The sequence below is a fragment of the Herpailurus yagouaroundi genome, unplaced genomic scaffold (assembly GCF_014898765.1).
Source record: "Herpailurus yagouaroundi ecotype Mexico unplaced genomic scaffold, PumYag 187, whole genome shotgun sequence".
Lineage (NCBI taxonomy): Eukaryota > Metazoa > Chordata > Mammalia > Carnivora > Felidae > Herpailurus > Herpailurus yagouaroundi.
The window spans coordinates 7465292-7484437 of NW_024412418.1; the positions used below are offsets into that span (position 1 = coordinate 7465292).

At 53.6% G+C, this 19146-nt stretch overlaps 1 protein-coding gene across 2 annotated transcripts in view; it reads right to left on the reverse strand.

The window, feature by feature from the left end:
• DGKZ (diacylglycerol kinase zeta) overlaps positions 1–10982 on the reverse strand; it is a 42614-nt gene extending 31632 nt beyond the window's left edge. The window contains exon 1 of one of the 2 annotated variants that reach the window (XM_040495315.1): positions 10756–10982. In XM_040495315.1, coding sequence (XP_040351249.1) covers positions 10756–10967 — 212 coding nt within the window. In that variant the 5' untranslated portion in view covers positions 10968–10982. Of the gene's footprint in view, positions 1–1669; positions 1858–10755 lie in introns of those variants that run through there. The other variant, XM_040495318.1, reaches the window with a different exon arrangement.
• Between the last annotated feature and the right edge of the window lie 8164 nt (positions 10983–19146).

Below are 19146 nucleotides of genomic sequence, written 5' to 3' on the forward strand. Positions count from 1 at the left end.
CTCCGGCCTGACACGCCCGCGCTGAGCGCAGCCAGACGCACACGATCTTTTCCTCCCCGTAGCCCCTCCCCGAACAACCTACATAGTCACAAGTGAACACTCGCGAGGGCAGCTGTCACCCCCCCCCTCCCACAGCCACACCGGTATAGACACCTCTCTTGCACCCCCTGTGCCCACTCACAACCACTCATACCGTCTCCACACTTACCCCCTTGGCTCTCCCAAATCACACCCCCCAGGAACAGAAGTCACACAGTGCTCCCCATACATAGAACAAACACGCCTCTCACACACACTTAGGCTCACTCATTACTTAAGCTAACACTTCCCACCCCAGCCCCTCACACTCAGATATATATACCAAGGACCAAAGTCACTTCGTGACCCTGGCACACACCAGCAAAGAACATACACGTTTCTCATACAAGTTAATCTCTCCTCAGCTATTCACAGTTGTTTCCAACCCTTTCACACACTCCTAACACAGTGTTCTCCCAACACAATACCCAGTGGATCCTGTAGATCTCTGACACTACAGGAGTCACCTGCACACTTCTTACACACTCATACATACATACATACATACAAGGACCACACTCTCATTCACCAACATACACACCCACAGAGGACGTACACATCTTTCTCCTACTCACGAATACCCCCCTAGGACAACAGTTACACATTGCCACATCCCTCTTACACACACATCACTCACCCAGAAATATGCCTTGCAAACACACCCCCAAAGGCAACAGAGGTTGTCCCCCTACAGAGACGAGGAAAGCAGTTGGAACCAGAGCAGTCAACTGGGGTGGCACAACCAGCACACGTGCTTGAGAATCAATGGCTGGGGCAGCTTCTGACAGTCCCCGCAGGGCTGACAAGGGGAGGCCAGGAACCCGGAGAACACGGTCCTCTTCCTCCCAAACTGTGTCACCCCGATGCCCACATCAGTTGCCCGCTGTTTCTGCTAGCACTCCTTTTGCAAAGCCACATCCTGTGTCACCTTCACTTTCACCCTCTTCTCTGGGGTTCTGGCAACCCATTTTCCAGCCTTAACCGGCCACATATAACCAATGCTCGGGGCAAACCTGTGGTTTTGAGAAACAACCAGTGCCCAGAAGCTCAGAAACTTCTTCCAGTGTCCTTCAAGGTTCCTGTAGGCCCGGAGAAAGTGTGACCGGGGAGGTGGGGGTACCAGCCCTCCAGCCAGCACAGGTGCCAGGGTGGCCAGGAGGAGAGCAGTGAAATCCCCAAATGGGTCTGACACTGTCCTCCTGGGGTGTATGGTTCCCTCTGAGGATGTTTCCCAATGGTTCTGACCCCAAGCTCTGACAGTGTCAGACCGAAGGCAGCTGAAGACCCCACGGAGTTTGCACACAGCATTACAGCACCCGACGCCACATTCCTGTGGGGGCTGTGCTTCCCAGATCCTCCTGTTACTAGCTCGCTCAACTCTTAGCCTCCCACCACACTGCCTCCCAGCAATTCAAACATGAGAACTCCCCTCACCCTGTCAAGAACGCTTTGCCCTTTGCTGAGCCTCTGCAGAGCCTCTGGACAACGGGTGGATAACCTCACTTTTGCCACCCCCCCCCCACCACAGATAAAGGAGTCAGAGAGGGCCAGACATTGCTATGCCCATTCCCGGGCCACCTCGAGTACCTACTGTGTCTGGGGGGCCTCTGCTGGGATCTGTGGCACGTCCCAGGAACGGTAGCGCCACATCTGCCTCAGTGCCCCCGGCCGTTCCCCTTCTGTCCCCAGCGCCTCCGCGGGGCCCAGAGCTGTGGCCTCATCGCAGCCTCCCCCGGTTCTGTGGCCAGCCCCCAGTACGCTCATCCTGCCCGGCGACTCTCTTCCTCTTTCGGCACTTCCTGATGGTGGGGGGGGGGGCCTGCGAGAGGCCAGCGGGCTGCCCCAGAAGAGGACCACGGGCCTTGTAGGCGCCTTCCGCTGACTGGGGCAGGAGAATGGCTGGGAAGAGAGGCTGCATGGGAGGGCAAGAGGCAGGCAGGTGAGGACAAGCCCAGCCCAGCTGCCAGGAGACAGCCGGAGTCAGAGGCTGCCACTCAGCCGCCTGGCTTGCCTGGGCTGGAACCCGAACCTCAACCTCAGTCTGGCCTTCCTCTCCATTCAGCCTCTCGGATCGTCACCATTTGGTCCTGCTAAGATCTCTTCATCACAACTATGAGGCTACGTGGTGGGCAGTGCCCAGCCCCTACACACCTCTCTCTCCTTAACACCTCTGTCAGCATCAGACCGGGGGTGGGCACACGAGTCAGAAGATGTGGGCTCATGGTCCGTTCCTGTCATTTACTGAATCAGATCAGAGAGGGCTACTTCTCTGGGTCGCGTTAAATCCTTTCTGGAGTAAGGTGGGATAGAAACAGAAAAACTGATGAATATATATCTCGGAGCTTTTCTGGGCCTCAGTGTTCTCATCTGTAAGATGGAAGGGGGGCGATAGTAATAACTGGGCTCATGGAGCTTGGTGAGGATTAAATAAGAGGTAAAGGGTTTACAAATTAATTCACTCAGTGAATATTTATTGAGTATCTTCTATGCATCGAGCACTATATCAGACCATATAGCAGTGAGCAAGGAAACAGGCTTCTAACCTCACAGAGCTTCGATTCCAGTGGGGAAGACACGTAGGAAACAAATAATACATGACATAATGTTGGGTGTGCTATATAGAAAAAAGAAGCCAAAGTGAAGGGGAAAGAATTTGATGAGGAAAGAGTTTGGTCTCCTACTTAGGTAGGAAATCAGGGAAGGCCTCTCTGAGGAGGTGACATTTGAGAACAGACCTAAATGAATCGAGAGGGCAGACGACGTGACTGTCTGGGAGAACAGCATTCTGGGTGGAAGGAACAGAAACAGCAAAGGCCCTGAGTAAGGAATGTACTTGATGTGTCTGAAGGATAGCAACCAGGCCTGCTGGACTTTGAGGCCATCGGGAAGATTTAGTAAATGAATAGTAAGGAATATACTTACTTTTTATCGTTAAAGTTGGTTCTGGGATGGAAATCGTCTCTTCCTCAAGCATTATTTAATCACACTGCTCTATCACACTCTTTAATCACACTGCTCTTTAATCACACTGTTCTTGAGCTTTCTATGTGTTTGTTACCCCAGAAAGGCTGTAAATTTCTCGAGGACAGAAAGGGTGTCAGTTCAGTTCAGTTCAATCACTATTTACGCTACAGAACTTGAAGACACAGGAATGCACACAACGCCATCCCAGCTCTGGGAAACCTCCATCTGGTGCTGTAGTGACCTCATGACTGGAACATATTTCTCAATAAATATTTATTTAATAAATCATGCCATATCATGAATAATTAATACTCAGCATTGATAAAATAATAGCTAATATTTCTTGGACATTTCTGTGCCAGAAACCTCTGAACCCTTGTACCAAACTTATCCTCCTGTTATTTTCCTCCTGTTACAGATGGGGAAACCAAGGCACAGAGCTACCAAGCTCATCTGTCCAAGGTCATCCAGCTGGTAAGTGGTAGAATTAAGAAGCTCACCCCAGAGTCTGTATCCTTAAATAAGACATCCCATTGCCTCTCTGGGGTTGAGACATAGCCGGATGATTACTCTGAGGCTTGGCACCCCCTTTTTCCAGCAGTTCTCCCTCGAACCCATCATCTCGGAATCCCTCTAGGCAGGTCCTGTATGCTGTGGCCCATCAGAGACACTGCCAGCCAGGTCAAGGCCTATTCTAGAAGGAGGCTGTTGCAGGGCCATGTCACGTCCTCCTCTCCCAGGGATTTTGCAAGTAGCTCGAGCAGTTAAACAGAGGAAATGGGGCTGGGCTTGTTTTTAGTCTGAGGCTTCTGGCAGACCTGGAACAGCAGAGAGCAGGAAATGTGACTCTTGAGGGGAAGCAGGACAGGCTGGAGGCTCTGAGAGGCAGAGCAATCCTGACTGGGAGACCAGGATCCCCTTGGACTTGTGCTCCTCCAAGCTCAATACTTCCCAGGAGGGCTGGAGAGGATGAGGCTGGAAGGGACAGGTGCACAGCGCTGGGGAGGATGCCCTTGGCAGTTGCTAGGACAACATGTGCCAGCATTGGGCAGCTGGGGACCCCTCAGAATCCACCCAGATACACACAGGAAGAGGAATCTGGGTAAGAAAATTATTCTGGGCTTTGTTGAGGCCCCAGAGGGTGAGGTGTTCTACTTTCAGTGGCCTGGATGAGCAACTGGGAGCTGGGGAAAAGAAATGTACCAGGGCACGAAATGCTCAACCCACGATCTGGACAGCCTCTGCTCTCAAAACCAGCCAAGCCAGCCTCCTTGGCCTGACCTTCGAGGCTCCTTATGCTCTGGTTCCTTCCTTTTTTGCCTCTTTGTCCAGGCTTTCCCTGTGGAGACTTTCTCTCCGCTCACACCACGCTGGTGCCTGCCTCCCAGTAGGTGCTCAATCAACATTGCTTCTCTCTTTTTTTCACACTTCTTTTAACATGCCACCCTCACCCTTGCCAATCCATTCTGCCTATGGTGCTCTCCTTGCCCTGTCTACCCGTAATGTTTGACCAATCAAAATCTCCATCCTTCAAAACCCAAGCCCAAGAAGCACAAGCGGGAAGGTGAAAAGAGCCCCAGACACAGAATCCACTGGTTCAGACTCCAGCCCTTGCTGTGTGACTCTGGGTGAGTCACTTAACATCTCTAGGTTGGACCAGATGATTTCTAAAATCTCGTCTGCTCTGATTCATTTCATTTGAATCTCCTTCCCAACCTCCAGGTTTTTACGTATCCATTCATATGACAAATATTTTATAAACACCTAAGTCTCGAATGCTGACCCAGGGCCAGCATTCCCACCCCACTGATTTATCTCTGACACTCACTTCTGTTCCCAAGAACATGCCTATGTCATGCGACCTTGTGTGCACGTCAGTCTTGTCTCCTCGCAAAATTCTTGGACCCTGTGCTGCTCCTAGGTCGGTGCTGGGTGCACAGTATGTGTGCTCAGTAACTTCCCGTGGAAGTGAGGGGAGGAAGCTGAGCAGAGGGAGGGAGACGGGCTTCCTGTTTGCACTAGTGGCTGTGGTGAGGCACAGGGAATTTTTTGAATCTAAATCCCTCCTCAGCAGCTAAGCCTATTGTCCAGGTACCTGCTGAGGGCCTTGGGAGCAGCCCAGAGCCCAAAATACCTACTGCTCCCTGGCCTCTGCCCAGGTGCTGGGCCTCTGCCCCCACAGAGGAGACTGATGTACCTGAGTGGGGCTGCAGGTTGCCGCTGGCTAGTGACAGATGGAACTTTGATTAGACCCCTTCTGGGCAGGCTCATTAAAGCGGTGTGCAGGAAGAAATCTGGAGGAGGGGCTGGGTTCCTCTCCCCCTGAGGCAAGAGAGCTGTGGGTATAGGACTGGCGCTCTGCAGTCAAGGGTGGTCCCTCAAACCACCATCTCTCTCGGAAATTGTCCTTTGGCACACCCCAGGTCCCCAGGCTGGAGGTGAGAGGAGCTTGGGGGGTTCTTCCATTATTCTGGGTCAGCTGGATCTGCCCTAAGGAGCTCCCTCCCACCCCTACTGTAGCCAAGCCCCCAGGGCAGGATCAGCAGACTTCCTGCCCTTCAAACCTCCTACCCCCGTGTATTGGGTCATAAGCCCTGATTGCAGAAGCACCCTTCAGTCTCATGCCTCCAGTCCTATCACCCCCCCTCCTGGGGATAGATGCACTTAGAGCCAAAAGAAAAAAGTCCCTAAAGATGAAAGCCCAGGCCCTTGGAAGGCTGACAGAGTAAAAAGGGCTTTGGGGTGAACTGTCCAGTAGCCTTCAAGCCCCCACCTACTCCGTGAATCCTGCTTTGTTTTCCTTCTGCAAATATCTCTAGGCCAAGAACACTGGTCAAACACAGTAGAGCTCATCAGAAGCCAAATCTAGTCCTAATGCCTTCCCTACCCACTTCATATATCCTTGAGGAGAAGCCTTTCCTAGCCTTTGCTAACCCTTGTCCTTGGGACCTGGACCTTGAGGGGCCTCTCTGAATGCTCTGTTCTGAAATTGTACAAATTGAAGCAACGTTGAGACTCTGACCCAGGCGTCCTGATGCCTGGCCCTTGGGCTACATTTTCAGCAGCACACCAGAGAAGCACCTGTTCAAATGGCTGTGCTCAAACTGGTCCTCCCAGCTTCCCTCCAAAGTGCCCAAATGGCTTGTGCTCCCCTGGTGTGGGGGTAGGGGGCATGAGCTGCTGGGGGGTATGTCCCAAATGCTATGTGCCAAAACAGGACCGGATAAGCCCCTCTCTCTGGGATCCCAATCCCTGCACTGTGCCTGGCCCCACCTCTAGGCACTGCCCTCCTTGGCCTTTGACTCACTAGTCAGCAAGAGTCTCAGGTCCCTGAGGGGAGGAAGGATCTCCAGGCTGGGCCTTGTCCCTGCCCTTCCCAAAGGAAGGAAAATGGATAGACTCCCCGCTTCCAGCTCCCTCTGTCAGCGGACCCCCTCCTCCAGCTCCAGCTCAGCTCTCTGCCCCCGGTTTTTGCATTTTTAATTCAGGACAGAATGTGATCTCTTGCAGCTCCTTGCTTTATTCTTTTGCTATTTAAATTACAAATCGGCCCCATCTCCCCTGTCACTCCAGGGTTATTTTTAGCTGCTGGTAAATAGCAGCAGGGAGAGTTGGATCAGGTGGCTCTCCCTCAAGGAGCTGTGTACCCGCAGCCCCATGCCCACAGGAGGGGCACCCTTCCCTGCCAGTTGGCGCCTCCAGTCGCTTCCTCCCCACCCCACCCTTCTCTGGGGACGGAGGGGGTCGGGGGAGGACTGTAGTCTGGGACAGGCATCGTGCTCAGTTCTTGCTTAGTCTCCGGGAAACTCCACCACTCCCAGGTCTCATTACCCAACCATCACTCAGGGTCAACCTCCTTCAGGGGCCTTCCTGGACACCCCCCTCCCCCAGAGGTCCAGCTATAGAGGCCCAAAGGCCTTCTAACTTGTACATCTCTTATCTTCTTTAATCTTCCCAGCCATTCTCCTGTGTGGGTATTATTGTTCGTGTTTTCCATGTGAGGAAACAGGGTCAGAGGTAAAAGTGACTTGCCCAGCTGGGAAGGGCCCGGCTGGCATTCGAACCCAAGTCTCTCTGACCCCAAAGACTGCATACATGTGCACCGCAGTGCCTCTATTGGTGCAATGCACGTGCCCTCTTGCCCAGTGTCCAGGTCAATTCTCAGTGCCTACTGTCCCATCCCATCTATCTATTGGATCAGGGATTGGCAAACCATGGCCAATGGGCCATATCCGGCCTGCTGCCTGTTTTTGGATGGCTGTGAGCTAAGAAGGGTTTTTACAATTTTAAACGGTTGGAAAAAAAGCAAAAGAATAATATTTGTGACAGTGGAAATGATATGAAATTTAAAGTTCAGGGTCTATAAATAAAGTTTCACTGGAATGCAGCCATGCTCATGCATTTTCAAGTTGTCTGTGGCCACTTTGGTGCTACAATGGCAGAGCAGAGTGACAGAGACTGTATGGCTTGCGAAGCCTAAGATATTTACTGTTTGGCCTTGTACCAAATCATACTTTTGGCGAGGGAAAGGACAGTGTCCCACACCTCCATCTCATACAGTACCTGGCCCAGGGCCAGAACTATAGACAGAGGTACTGGTCCTCCTTCCCGGTCCTGTTGGGGCCACAAGAGCGCCCAGCACAGGGGAGCCCCTTGCCAGCCACACCCCCGTGATTCGGCTCACATGTTACCTCTCTTCTTCGGCTTCTTCACAGGTTTCTAAACCTGCTTCACCCCCAGAATCACCTGGGAGGGGTTTTTAAAGTTGAGATGCTCGGGCCCAACCCCAGACTACTTATATAGCAGGATCTCCAGGGATAGGGCTTTAGAGATGATTTAAAAAGAGATCCCCAGGTGATCTGGTTTGGGAACCACGGGGCTTAGCTCCAGAGGTCCAAGCTGTGCATCTTCTGACCCTTTCAGACCAAATCCAAGTCCCTTGTACCCCTCTGGCTTTTCCCAGGCTGGAGGCTGCCCCCCAGTGGTCTCTTGAGTCCAACCCTGGATGCTTAGGACTTGCTCAAGTGTAGGGATACTTTTCCTCAAGCCCAGATGTAGAGAGAAGCTGTCCCCCCACTTCCCTTGCCCACCAAGAGTTACTACTGGCACGGACCTGCCATCTCTCCATCCACCGAAAGCAGCTGCCGGCGCTGCGTCCAGCCCACCATGGGGCTGTGGGAACCCTTTTCCCAGAAGCCATCACATCCCTAAAAGCTTCTAGCATCCTCCTGAAAGCCCCCCCCCCCCCGTCCTCACTTACGTCAGAGACAGCCAGGCCTCAATCCCGCTTCCGTTTCCACCCCTCGCCCTCAGATTTTTTTTTGCCCCCGCGTTTCTGTCTAAAAGCCTTTGCTCTCCGTGAAGGGCTTTCAACTGCTTTTCTTAGCAACTCCTCACAGCGGGGTGGGAGGTTTATCTGCGAGCCAGACTCTGGCAGGCGGAGGATGTGGAAAAGGCCACCGTGGGCCTGAGCTCTTGTCAGCCCCCAGCAACCTGTACAAGGAAGTCGTCAGGCCATGCAGAACCGGAGGCCCGTTCCGGAGGCCACACGGGAGGGCTTAGCCAGAAACACAGCTCATTCCACTGGGGTTCCCCTCAGTTGGGGGCTTGAGGAAAAGGAGCTCCCATATGCTTGAGAAAGTCCTAAACACTCAGGGTTGGGCTCAGGAGACTATTGGAGGGAAGCCTCCAGCCTGGGAAAAGCCAGAAGGGTATAAGGGACATGTGCTTTTCCAGACCTTCTTCTGCCCTCTCCCCAGGGGGCTCTTCTTGCCTTGATGCCTTGTGCTGCTCTGGTCCTAAGTTTGGGCTCCTGGCCTAACTGCAGGGTGTCAGGAGGTGCCTTGGCGTGATCTGTCCAGGGGTGACAGCTGGAACCCATGTGGGCTGTCTCCTGTAGCCCTCACATAGGTGGCCTGGAGGTTTCCTTTACAGGCAGAAAGGAACTGTAGTTTGTCACCCTGCATCCTTCATGACTAGAAGCCTCAAGTTCGGGCTGTGGAGGGGTCTCCATTCAGGAACCACCCTGGGGGAACCCAGCCTTTGCCAATTGCTTCTGTAGGGAGGTGAGGAGGGGGGCACACGCACACACCTCCCGTCTCAGCCCTTTCATTATTCTCTACTTCCAATCCTTTAAGCCTCAACCCCATTCTGGCCTCCTTTCCAACTTCAGATGCTGTTTGTCCCTGCCCCAGAGCCAGGGAAAATCTTGGGGTCATCTCCTTATGTTACAGATGAAGAACTGAGGTTCAGAGACAGAGAGATTGTCTAGCTCAAGGACATACAGCAAATTACCGGCAGAAGTGAGACGTAAGCCAGGCTTCTGGATCCCAGACTAATATTTCTTCCAGGGTTCTATATTCTATGTCCATTCCCCATCAATCCCTGGTACTCTCTCTTCCCCGAGGGGACGTTCAGGGGCTCTTCTATCTGCAACCAGAAGGCAGGGGACAGTTGATGCCCTCCTCTCAGCCTGGTGTTCTGGAAGAACTGGAAATGGATCCCAGTGGACCCCTGACTCCTTACATATCCCAGAAAGTGAAGGTAGAGCCCATGTGAACCCAAGTTACTTCCTATTTATTCTGAGCATCTCACTTCATGCTGGTGAAGTTTCCTCCCCTTCTCTCATGGACTAATGGCCTCATAACCTATTCAAGCCCTTCAAGCTCCCAGGGTTGGGCCAATTTTATGAAACATCTTCCCAGAAGCCTCAGGGAGAAGCCGGGCAGCCTGAGACACATCTCAAGTCCCTGGGTTGTAAACAGACAGGAAACTTATCCTCTCTAACCAGGCTGATGGCTTCAAGGACTGCAGATGCCTCAGTGTCCCTGCTGGACCCTCCAAAGGAGGTCACTCTGGTCTAGAGGGTGTAGTGGGGCAGCGAGTCCAAGTTGAGGCTGTGGTCTGGGAGAGGAAGAGGAAGGGAAGGGCTGCCCTTGCCTTCCCTCCACCCACTCCTCAGACCCCTCCTCTGTGTAACTTACCCACTCTTGTTTGATGGGCAGCCCTCCCTCGCCCCATCCCATCCTAAGTCATAAACCTGGTCCCCGGGGCCCACTGCAGCTGATTCCTCCAGGAAACCCCCCAGGGCAGAGAGGGCAGGACCAGGGAGGCTGGGAATCTTTCACAGGCAGAAGGCACTTAAGAAGATTCGTGGAAAGTGCAAGTTTCAATCTGCCACTGGGGATGACAGTAAGGACTTGTTGGGGCAAAGGGCTCTGGGAGGGCATTCCTTCTTCATCTCTAGGCAGCAGGGTCTCAGCCCTGGTGGCAGGGAATGCCTTAGCCACTTCCACAAGCCAGTGCCCAGCCCACAGTCAGCCCACAGGAAAGTTCAGGTAAGGCCTATTAACCGGTAGGGGGCCCCTCTTTCCCCCAGAAGCAGGGCCAGGGGTCATCTCCTGGATCTCCTCAGCAGATGGAGGTCTGTGAGGATCACGTCTTGGTTATTTCTCTCCTCAGCGCCCGGGACAGTGTCCGGTCCACATTTGGCATCAGTAATTCCATGTCGGATGAGTAGGACGGTTCACCTAGAGAGGGGCTCCCAGAAGCACCCCCTTCCCCCTGCACACGGAGGGCAGAGACCCCTTGGTGGTCGTTTCTGATCCCCAGGGCCTAGAGCAGCGCCAAGCAAGCAGCGGGTGCTCCGTACATGTTGACCGAAAAGGGGGGTGGTCCCGAGCGTCGCGCTCCCCTCTGCTCCCCTCTCCTTACCTGTAGGACACCTGCTTGCGTAGGTGCATCTGGCGGAACCGCTCCTCCACCGGGGGCGCAGCGGCCATGCCCCGGGGTCCCTCGGGCCACGGCTGCGAGACCTCCGCCTCCTCCCCTCGCCGGCAGCGCCGCCGCACCACCTCCTCCTCGGCTGCCCGGCCGCCGCCGGCCCCGTCCCCGCGGGGCCCTCCGCCGCCCGGCCCCTCGGCCATCCCGCGGCCGTCCTCTTCCCGCGGCTCCTGCGGCCTTTCGGGCTTCCCCGCTAAAGTTCAGTCTCCCTTCCTCCTGGGCCCGGGGACGCGATGCGGGCAGGGCTGGTGGTGGGGGTGGGGGGAGCACTGGGGCCCGCACGTCCCTCCCGACGCCGGGGCTCAGACGACGGGAGCAGCGATTTGCCGGGCGCTGGGCCTGGGGAAGGCCGGCGGGGATCCTCCCGCGCCCCGGGGGTCCCTTGGCGGGTGTCAGGGGACTGCGTCGTGCGCGCTGGGGCGCTCCTCGGACGGCCGGAGCCGGAGCCGGAGCCGGAGCCCGAGCCCGAGCCCGAGCCGAGCCGGAGCAGGGGCGGCGAGCGCGCTCCTGCCAGCCGCGCACCGGAGTGTCACCTCTGAGACACTCGCCTGCCCGCGGGGTCCGGGGGGTAGGGCGCCGCCCCGCCCAGCCTGCCCGGCTCGGGGCAGGGAAGGAGCGATCCGGGTGCTGCCGGCGGTGGGCACGAACCCTGCCCCCGGCCGAGGCTGGGGGTGTGGGGCGCCCGCCAGAGCCCACCCCTGCACCAGCTCCCCGGTACCCTGCTGCTCGGCGGCTGCCAATCACCGCCCTGCCCGTCAATCAGCTGCTGTGAGGCCCCCTCCACTCCCCCGCCCCCCCCCCCACGCCGTGTCCCGCGCTTTCCGGCTCCGGCATTCGCTGAGGCGGCGGGCAGGTGGGGTTTGGCGTGGGGCGGGGGGGGGGGGGGGGGTTCGGGGGCGGTGACATGAGCTGGCTTTAACCCCGTCGGCGCCACGGGAATTTAGAGACTCAATTAGATTTGGGGAAGGGCACAGGAAAGGGAACATGTTCTGGGATGCATTAAATTTGGGGACGGGCCTGATTGCGGGTAACACTGTCTATAGGCCTAGAGCTCTTCCGGACAGTGCTGGGAGAGAGACCCAGCTGGGGGTGGGGGTGGGATGGAGGGCTTCCTGACCCTGGAACCCGGTGGCCTCAAGGCCCAGCTGCCTTCTAGGACCTTATGCCCCCTGAGGCTCCTGGGCCAGGGTCTTCCAAAAGAATGAATCAGGAGAAGCTGATGGGGGGCGGGGGGGGGGGGAATTCAGAAAGGAAGGGCTAGAAGTCTCCTTGGAGCCCATTTTGGACTCCCCCCCTCTTCTTCTCCCTCTAAATCCTGTAGTTCCCCCTTGCACCCTCCCCTCTTGTCCTTGGGGTGTTCACCATCTGAACCTTATATCTGGGTGATGGTGGGACCCTGGTTATCTTCTCAGATCTAGTGCATCCTATTCACTGCCCCAGACTCATCTTTCTGAAGCTGGCCTTTGACCACAGCATTTACTCTCTGAGGTATTTGAGGTCTCTCTTTGCCTACTTTAGCCTGGCATTCAGGGTCTGCCTTGATCTTCCCACATCCTATGCTCTGATCCCATCTATTTCCTTCCACTCATCTATGCTCCTTATTCTTTCTGGGAATTGGCATAAAGCCTGTACAGCATTGCTCATCTGAAATCTCCTCCTGTTTTTTTAAATGTTTTATTTATTTTTTGAGAGAGAGCGTAAGTGGGGTAGGGGCAGAGAGAGAGGGGGACAGAGGATTTGCGGTGGACTCTGCACTGACAGGCTGACAGCAGTGAGCCTGACGCGGGGCTCGAACTCATGAACCATGAGATCATGACCTGAGCTGAAGTCAGACGCTCAACTGACTGAGCCACCCAGGCACCCCTGAAATCTCCTCCTGTACTTCACATTCTGGGGCTCTACTCAAACGCCCACTCTTCCAGGAAGTCCCCCTGGATGGTTCCAGTTCAAAGGCACCGTCCTTCCTCCCAGGCCCCATTGCTGTCTGCACCAGGTGTTGTCTAGTCTGTGCCTTACCTTTTGCCACTGACCGTGAGCCCAGGGAGGTGGGAAGGACCAGACTCCCATAGGTGGAGAATGGGTTACAAAGAGGGTCAGCTGCTCGGGGCTCCACCAATCTCACCAGGCCTACAGTGGCTGTCCCCCTCTGTGCCTTTGCCCAGGTTGTTCCCATTTCCTGGGGCATGTCCTTGTCTCTAAAATCCTGTCCATTAGTCAAGGCCATTCTCAAGCATTGCATCCCCCATGAGCCCCTACCTGGCATCTGCAACAGATGCCATCTCCCTCCTTCAGCCCTGTAACTATTTCCTGGGCCTCTCTCAGGGCACTCCCCTTCACACCCTAACAATAACTAACATTTCGTTTGATTCTCACCACAATCCTGGGTGGTAGATATTATCACTTCCTCCATGTTACAGATGAGGACACGGAGATGTCATTCAAGTGATTTGTTTGCTCAAGAGGGGAATCGTGGGGCCAGGATTTAAATCCAGGTCTTTTAGCCCCAGAACTCATACCCTTTTCCACTCCTCCTTGCTGCCTGCCACACAGTAACAGCCCCGTGTTTGCCCGTTTTTATCATCTTAAACTCCCAAAGGGCAGGAACAGGCTTGCCTCATCACCGCCTCCCACCCCTCTCCTGGCCTGGCCCTTTCATGTTGGATTAATTCCATGTTGGAATAAATGGAATTGCATTAAACTTCCTTTTTAAAAAAAGTTTATTTATTTATTGTGTGTGTGTGAGAGAGAGAGAGAGAGAGAGAGAGAGAGAGCAAGCAGGGAAGGGGCAGAGAGAAGGAGAGAGAATCCCAAGCAGACACTGCCCTGTTAGGGCAGAGCCCCATGACATGGGGCTCCCTCTCACCAGCCTGTGAGCTCATGATGACCTGAGCCACCCGGGTGTCCCTGCATCAAACTTCTTGGCCATAGGGGAACTATGTCCTCCCTAAATCCAAGTTCTAAAGAAGCCCACTTGTTGGGGGAGGGGGCAGGGTAATTGGGAGGGAGCCCCTCTACCTGTCTCCCCCCACCCCCCCAGCGTGCCCTTGAGATTGCTAATTTTCCAAGCAGCTTGGCCCAGGGTAACCTCCTATACCATGAATTATGGTAGTTCTATCTGGATTTGACATTCCCTCACCAGCTGCCTAGCTGCTGGGTTTCCACGTTGGTTTTTTTGTGCGGCTCTTTCCTGCCGAGCTCTCCCCACTCAATCCTTTTTAAACTGAAGCATCTCTCCTCCGTCCTCACACCTCCCCTACTTAGGACCAGCTGCTGACTGTGTTATCATTGAGCCGTGGCTCTCACTTCCTGAGAATCCAAGGGAAAAATGAAGGCCTCTCCCCTGACCAGTCTGGCCACCTTCTGCGGCCTCTCCCAGCTGCCGCTAGCTGTTTTGATCATCTCCAGCCCACTGCCTCTGTGCTCAGAAAATAATAGCTAATGCCTTTTACAATGTTTACTGTATAGCTGACCTTGTGCTAAGAGCTTCGTGTGCAAGCTTTCACTTAGCCCTCACAGCAACTTTATGAGGGTGGGAACTATTTGATAGATGAGGACATTGAAGCTTTGAGAGGTTAGGTAACTCGCCAAGGTCACACACCCAAGTGCAGCACAGACATCAGCACCTCTGCTCTTAACTGCCACTCTGATGACAGAGAAACTATGCCTCCTTTGGAGGTGAGTTCCCAGCCTCTCTCCCCCAGTGACCCAGGAGCACCGGTTATACCCCAATTTGGCCGGATGGCTTCTGGGGCCATCCAGCCTTCTGGAATGGGAACCTTGCCCTGGCCTATTCCAGCTCCAGGCATTGCCCACAGTTGTCCTCCCTGCTTCTAGAGGTTTGGTTTCCATGTGTAACAAAGGGTTTGTTGTGGCAATCTGCACAGGATGACTGGCACCCTGAAAGCCATCACATGTGGGTAGGGGGCAAAGACAGCTGACCATAGAGTGTGAAGGTTGCAGATCCATCACCAGGGACACATGGGGGATGTGCCCCCCCGCCCTTAGGGACAGTGACACATGGCCCTGAAGAGGTGGTTAGTCAACAAGTGGCTTGTGCAAGGGGATTAACCCTGCGTCCTTACATAGGCAGGAAAGACTGCCTTGCATGGGATGCACAGGCAGAGGTGGTGATCACAGATGACCTCACTTAGACCAGTTCGCCAAACCCTGGGCTCTCTGGGTTAGTCGTCCAGGAAGCCGCAATATCCTTGGAACTACTGCAAGAATAAAAAGCTGGGCTGAGAGGAAGGGCATCTAGAGGAGAGAGGAAGGGGCACTGGAGAGAGAGATGGAGAGCTGGAGGGGGCCGCTTACTAGCTGCATGACCTTGGTCAAGTCATTTTACCTCCCTGAACCCCACTTTCTTAGTCTGTAAACATACCCAACCTTTAGGGTTATTTTGATTCCTAATGGGGACACGTAAAATGATCAGTTCAATGCCTGGCAGATGGTCGCTGGTCAACAACAGGAGAATGCTAGATTTCAACCCCTTGGGTATCAGGAGCTGAGTCTTGTCTGTGCTCCAATGTTAGCGTGGTGCCTTGCATATAAGGGATACCCTGTAAATAGTTGTTAAATGAATGAATGAATAAATGATGAAGGGTCCCCCCCAAAGTCAGCCTGGTTTCCCATTCCTCTGAGCTGCTATTTCAAACTTTTCCCTTTCCCCCCAATTCAACTCCCATGCCAACCCTCACCATTGCTCCCCAGGTTCACAGCCACAGGGCGGGGGGCTGCCTGAGTTTCCTGTCTCCACACATTCTGCATCTGCAGAATGCTTTCCCTTTGTCTGGGCCTCTCTGGTCCAGAGTGGACCTCTCCATCTCTTCTATGGATCCTTGCCCCATGCCTCTCATCTATCCTCTTCCCTCTCTGCTGGTTCTTTGTCTTCTAGAAATAACCATGGTCAACTCTCTCCCATCTAAAAGAATCATTATATTACACACCTGAAACTAAAATCATACTGTACGTTAACTAACTGGAATTTAAATAAACACTTAAAAAGGGGGCACCTGGCTGGCTTAGTTGGTTGAGCATCAGACTCCTGATTTTGACTCAGGTCATGAACCCAGGGTCATGGGATCGAGCCCTGTGTCGGGCTCTGCGCTGAGGCACTGAGCATGGAACCTGCTTGGGATTCTCTCTCTCTCTCTCTCTCTCTCTCTCTCTCTCTGCCCCTCTCCCACTCATGCTCTCTCTCTTAAAAGAAAACAAAGGAAATCTTTAAATAAAAACTTAACAAACAAAAAAAAGAATAGCCCCAAATTGCTCTTGATCTCACTTACGTCCACCCTCCAGGTGCCACCCTCTGTTCCTTCATAGTGGAGCTCCTTGAAACAATCCCCTGCATCCCCTGGGTCTCCTCACCCCCATCCCATCCAGCCCTCCTGTTCTCACTTCCGCCTCAGCTCTCCCCAACACAGCTCTGATCACGGTCACTGGTGACCTCCTCTTGTGAAAATGAGCAGACCCCTTGTCTTCTTCTCATCTTTCCCAACCTCTCAGAGGCCATTGGACACCCCTGGGCTCCACTCCCCGAGGCTCTCCTCTGTCAGCTTCTGGGACGCTCTCCTCTCCTGCTTTTCCTCCCCTCTCCAATCGTTTCTTCTCAGCCTCCTGGTTCACTCCTCTTCTTCCACTGTTTCTTATGGTCCATCTTCCTGGAGTCCTGCCCTTATCTCCCTTTCCTTTATGTACACGCAAGACTCTAACATACCCCCTGGGTGCTAACAAAGTCCTAATCTCCACCTGGCATCCCTTTCTCCCAAGCCCTAGACTTCCATGTTAACGTGAATATTCTCTAAGCAACTCAAATTCGAGATGTGCTGAAATGAATTCTTTTTCTCTCCAAACCTGCTCCTCCCCCTTTATTCCCGGTCTTGGCCAACGATCTCATCATCCACCATGCGCTCCACGTCGGACACCTCAATGTCATCCCAGGCTCTGCCCTCGTTCTCACACCCCATAGCCAATTTGATGTCAAAGCCGTTGATAATTCTTTCTAATTATCTCTGGACTCTGTCTCACCCTTGCTATACCCCCTGCAGAGCCCTGGGCTAGGCAGATCTGATGATCTCACTCTCTGGCTTAAAAAATATGTAGTAGCTCTCCATCACCTTCAGGATAAAATGATGTTTGTTTAGATCCTTGAAAGGGCCATCCTTTTCATCAGGGCCAGAACTAAGTAAGGTGAGGCTGGTTGGGTGCCTGAGTGCACCATTTAAGGAGGGCTCATTCTCAGGCTTGTTGGTACAAACACCTCGATGCATTTTGCAACCTAATGGCCCCCTTGCCTCCCTTCAGTCCTGGCCCTGTTTCTCATGGCTCCATGCCGTTGCACTTGGCCATTCTCTCCACCCCAAAACCCTGACCCCTCTCTGCCTTACCAACTCCTACCCATGCTTTAACGCTCCAGTCAAGGGCCACCTCCTCTGAGTTGCCCTCCTTGAGCCACCCAATCTGAAATACATGATTCTCTTCTGTTCACCCTTCCATCACACTGGCCACGAGTCCGCTTGGCTTTGCAGCCTTGACTACCAGCCTAGTGCCTTTGAGGACACTTTGTTGGAGACTGATAGAGGGAATGGATGAATCTCAGGAAAGAGGTCTGCTGAAAGTAACTGTTAATAATAAGAAGAGGGGTGCCTGGGTGGCTCAGTTGATTAAGTGCCCGGCTCTTGGTTTTGTCTCAGGTCATGATCTCATGGTTTGTGAGTTTGAGCCCTGCGCTGGGCTCCGTGCTGACAGCACGGAGCCTACTTGGGATTCTTTCTCTCTCTCCCCCTCTCTCTTCCACTCCCCTGCTCATGCTCACTCTCTCAAAATAAATAAATAAACTTAAAATAATAATAATAATAATAATAATAATAATAACAACAACAGCAGCAGCTTGGGGCCGAGAGCCCAGCCTTTCATGGACTTGCTGTAGAGAACTGAAAGCTCTACAGTTATAACTGATGCCCAGCAGCAGGCAGCGAAGTCCCCATCAAGTGGGCAAGAAGCGGCTGCGGAGGAAGAGGATGAGAGCATGGGGCCTGATGGCCAGTTCTGAGGTTCCATAGTCCTGTCCAGTCTTGTCCAGCTTTTGCAGGGGCAGCCAGTGTAGGCATCACTCCACCACCATGCCCTGCTTCTGAGTATGAAAGAGTCATGCCTGTATAATAAAGTGCAAATGCCTCTTAGCAAGGCGTTCGAGGCCCCTTGGGGTCTGGCCCCGGATCACCAATCAGGCCTCAGCTCTCTGCTTCCTTGCTCTCTACCATCCAGCTGTTCTAAACTATTTGACTTAAAAAAAAAAAAAGTTTATTTATTTATTTTGAGAGAGAGACAGAGAGACAGAGAAAATCCCAAGCAGGCCCTTCACTGTCAGTGCAGACCCTGATGGAGGGCTCGATCCCACGAACCACGAGATCATGACCTGAGGCATTATATCAAGACTCAGACACTTAACTGTGCCATCCAGGGGCCCCTTGAATTTTCTTGAAGTTTTCCTGCTCTCTCCCATCTTGGGGGCCTTTGCTCAGGCTGCCCCCTTTATCTGGAAAGCCCCTTTCCTCTCTCTTGCCCACTTCCAACAGTCCATGTCGCCTCTTCAAGGAAGCCCTTCCTGCTCAAGTCTGGGTGAGGTACCCTCCTTTGTGCTATGATAGCACCCCTAGCTTGGCCCTTAGCCCTCTGATTGATACTGCCTCTAAATGCACAGCTAATCTCTCTTTACATGGGCCAGGCCCTGTTCTAAGCACCTTATATAATTTACCTCACTAAGTTCCCACAACCACCTCATGCCTTGATGTTATTTATATCCTCCTTTCACAAATGGAGAGATGTGGGGCACCTGGGTGGTTCCGTCGGTTAAGCATCCGACTTCAGCTCAGGTCACGATCTCACAGTCTGTGGGTTTGAGCCCCGGGTCGGGCTCTGTGCCGACAGCTTGGAGCCTGGAGCCTGGAGCCTGGAGCCTGCTTGGGATTCTGTGTGTATGTCTCTCTCTCTCTGCCCCTCCCCTGCTCGTACTCCGTCTCTTTCTCTCAAAAATAAATAAACGAAGAAAAAAAAAATTCAAATGGAGAAGTGGAAGCTCAGAGAGATTCCGGTTACATAGTATCTTACTTTCCTGTGCTGTGTAACAAATCACCACAAAGATGGCAGTTTAAAACAACATATGTATGACCTCAGTTTCCATGACTCAGAGCACAGCCTAGCCGCGTCTTGAGCTCTGGCTCTCGCAGGCTGCAGTCCGGGTGTTGGCTGCCCTGGGGTCTCATCTGGAGCTGAGGTCTGCTTCCAAGCTTGTTGAAGTGGTTGGCAGAATTCAATGCCTTG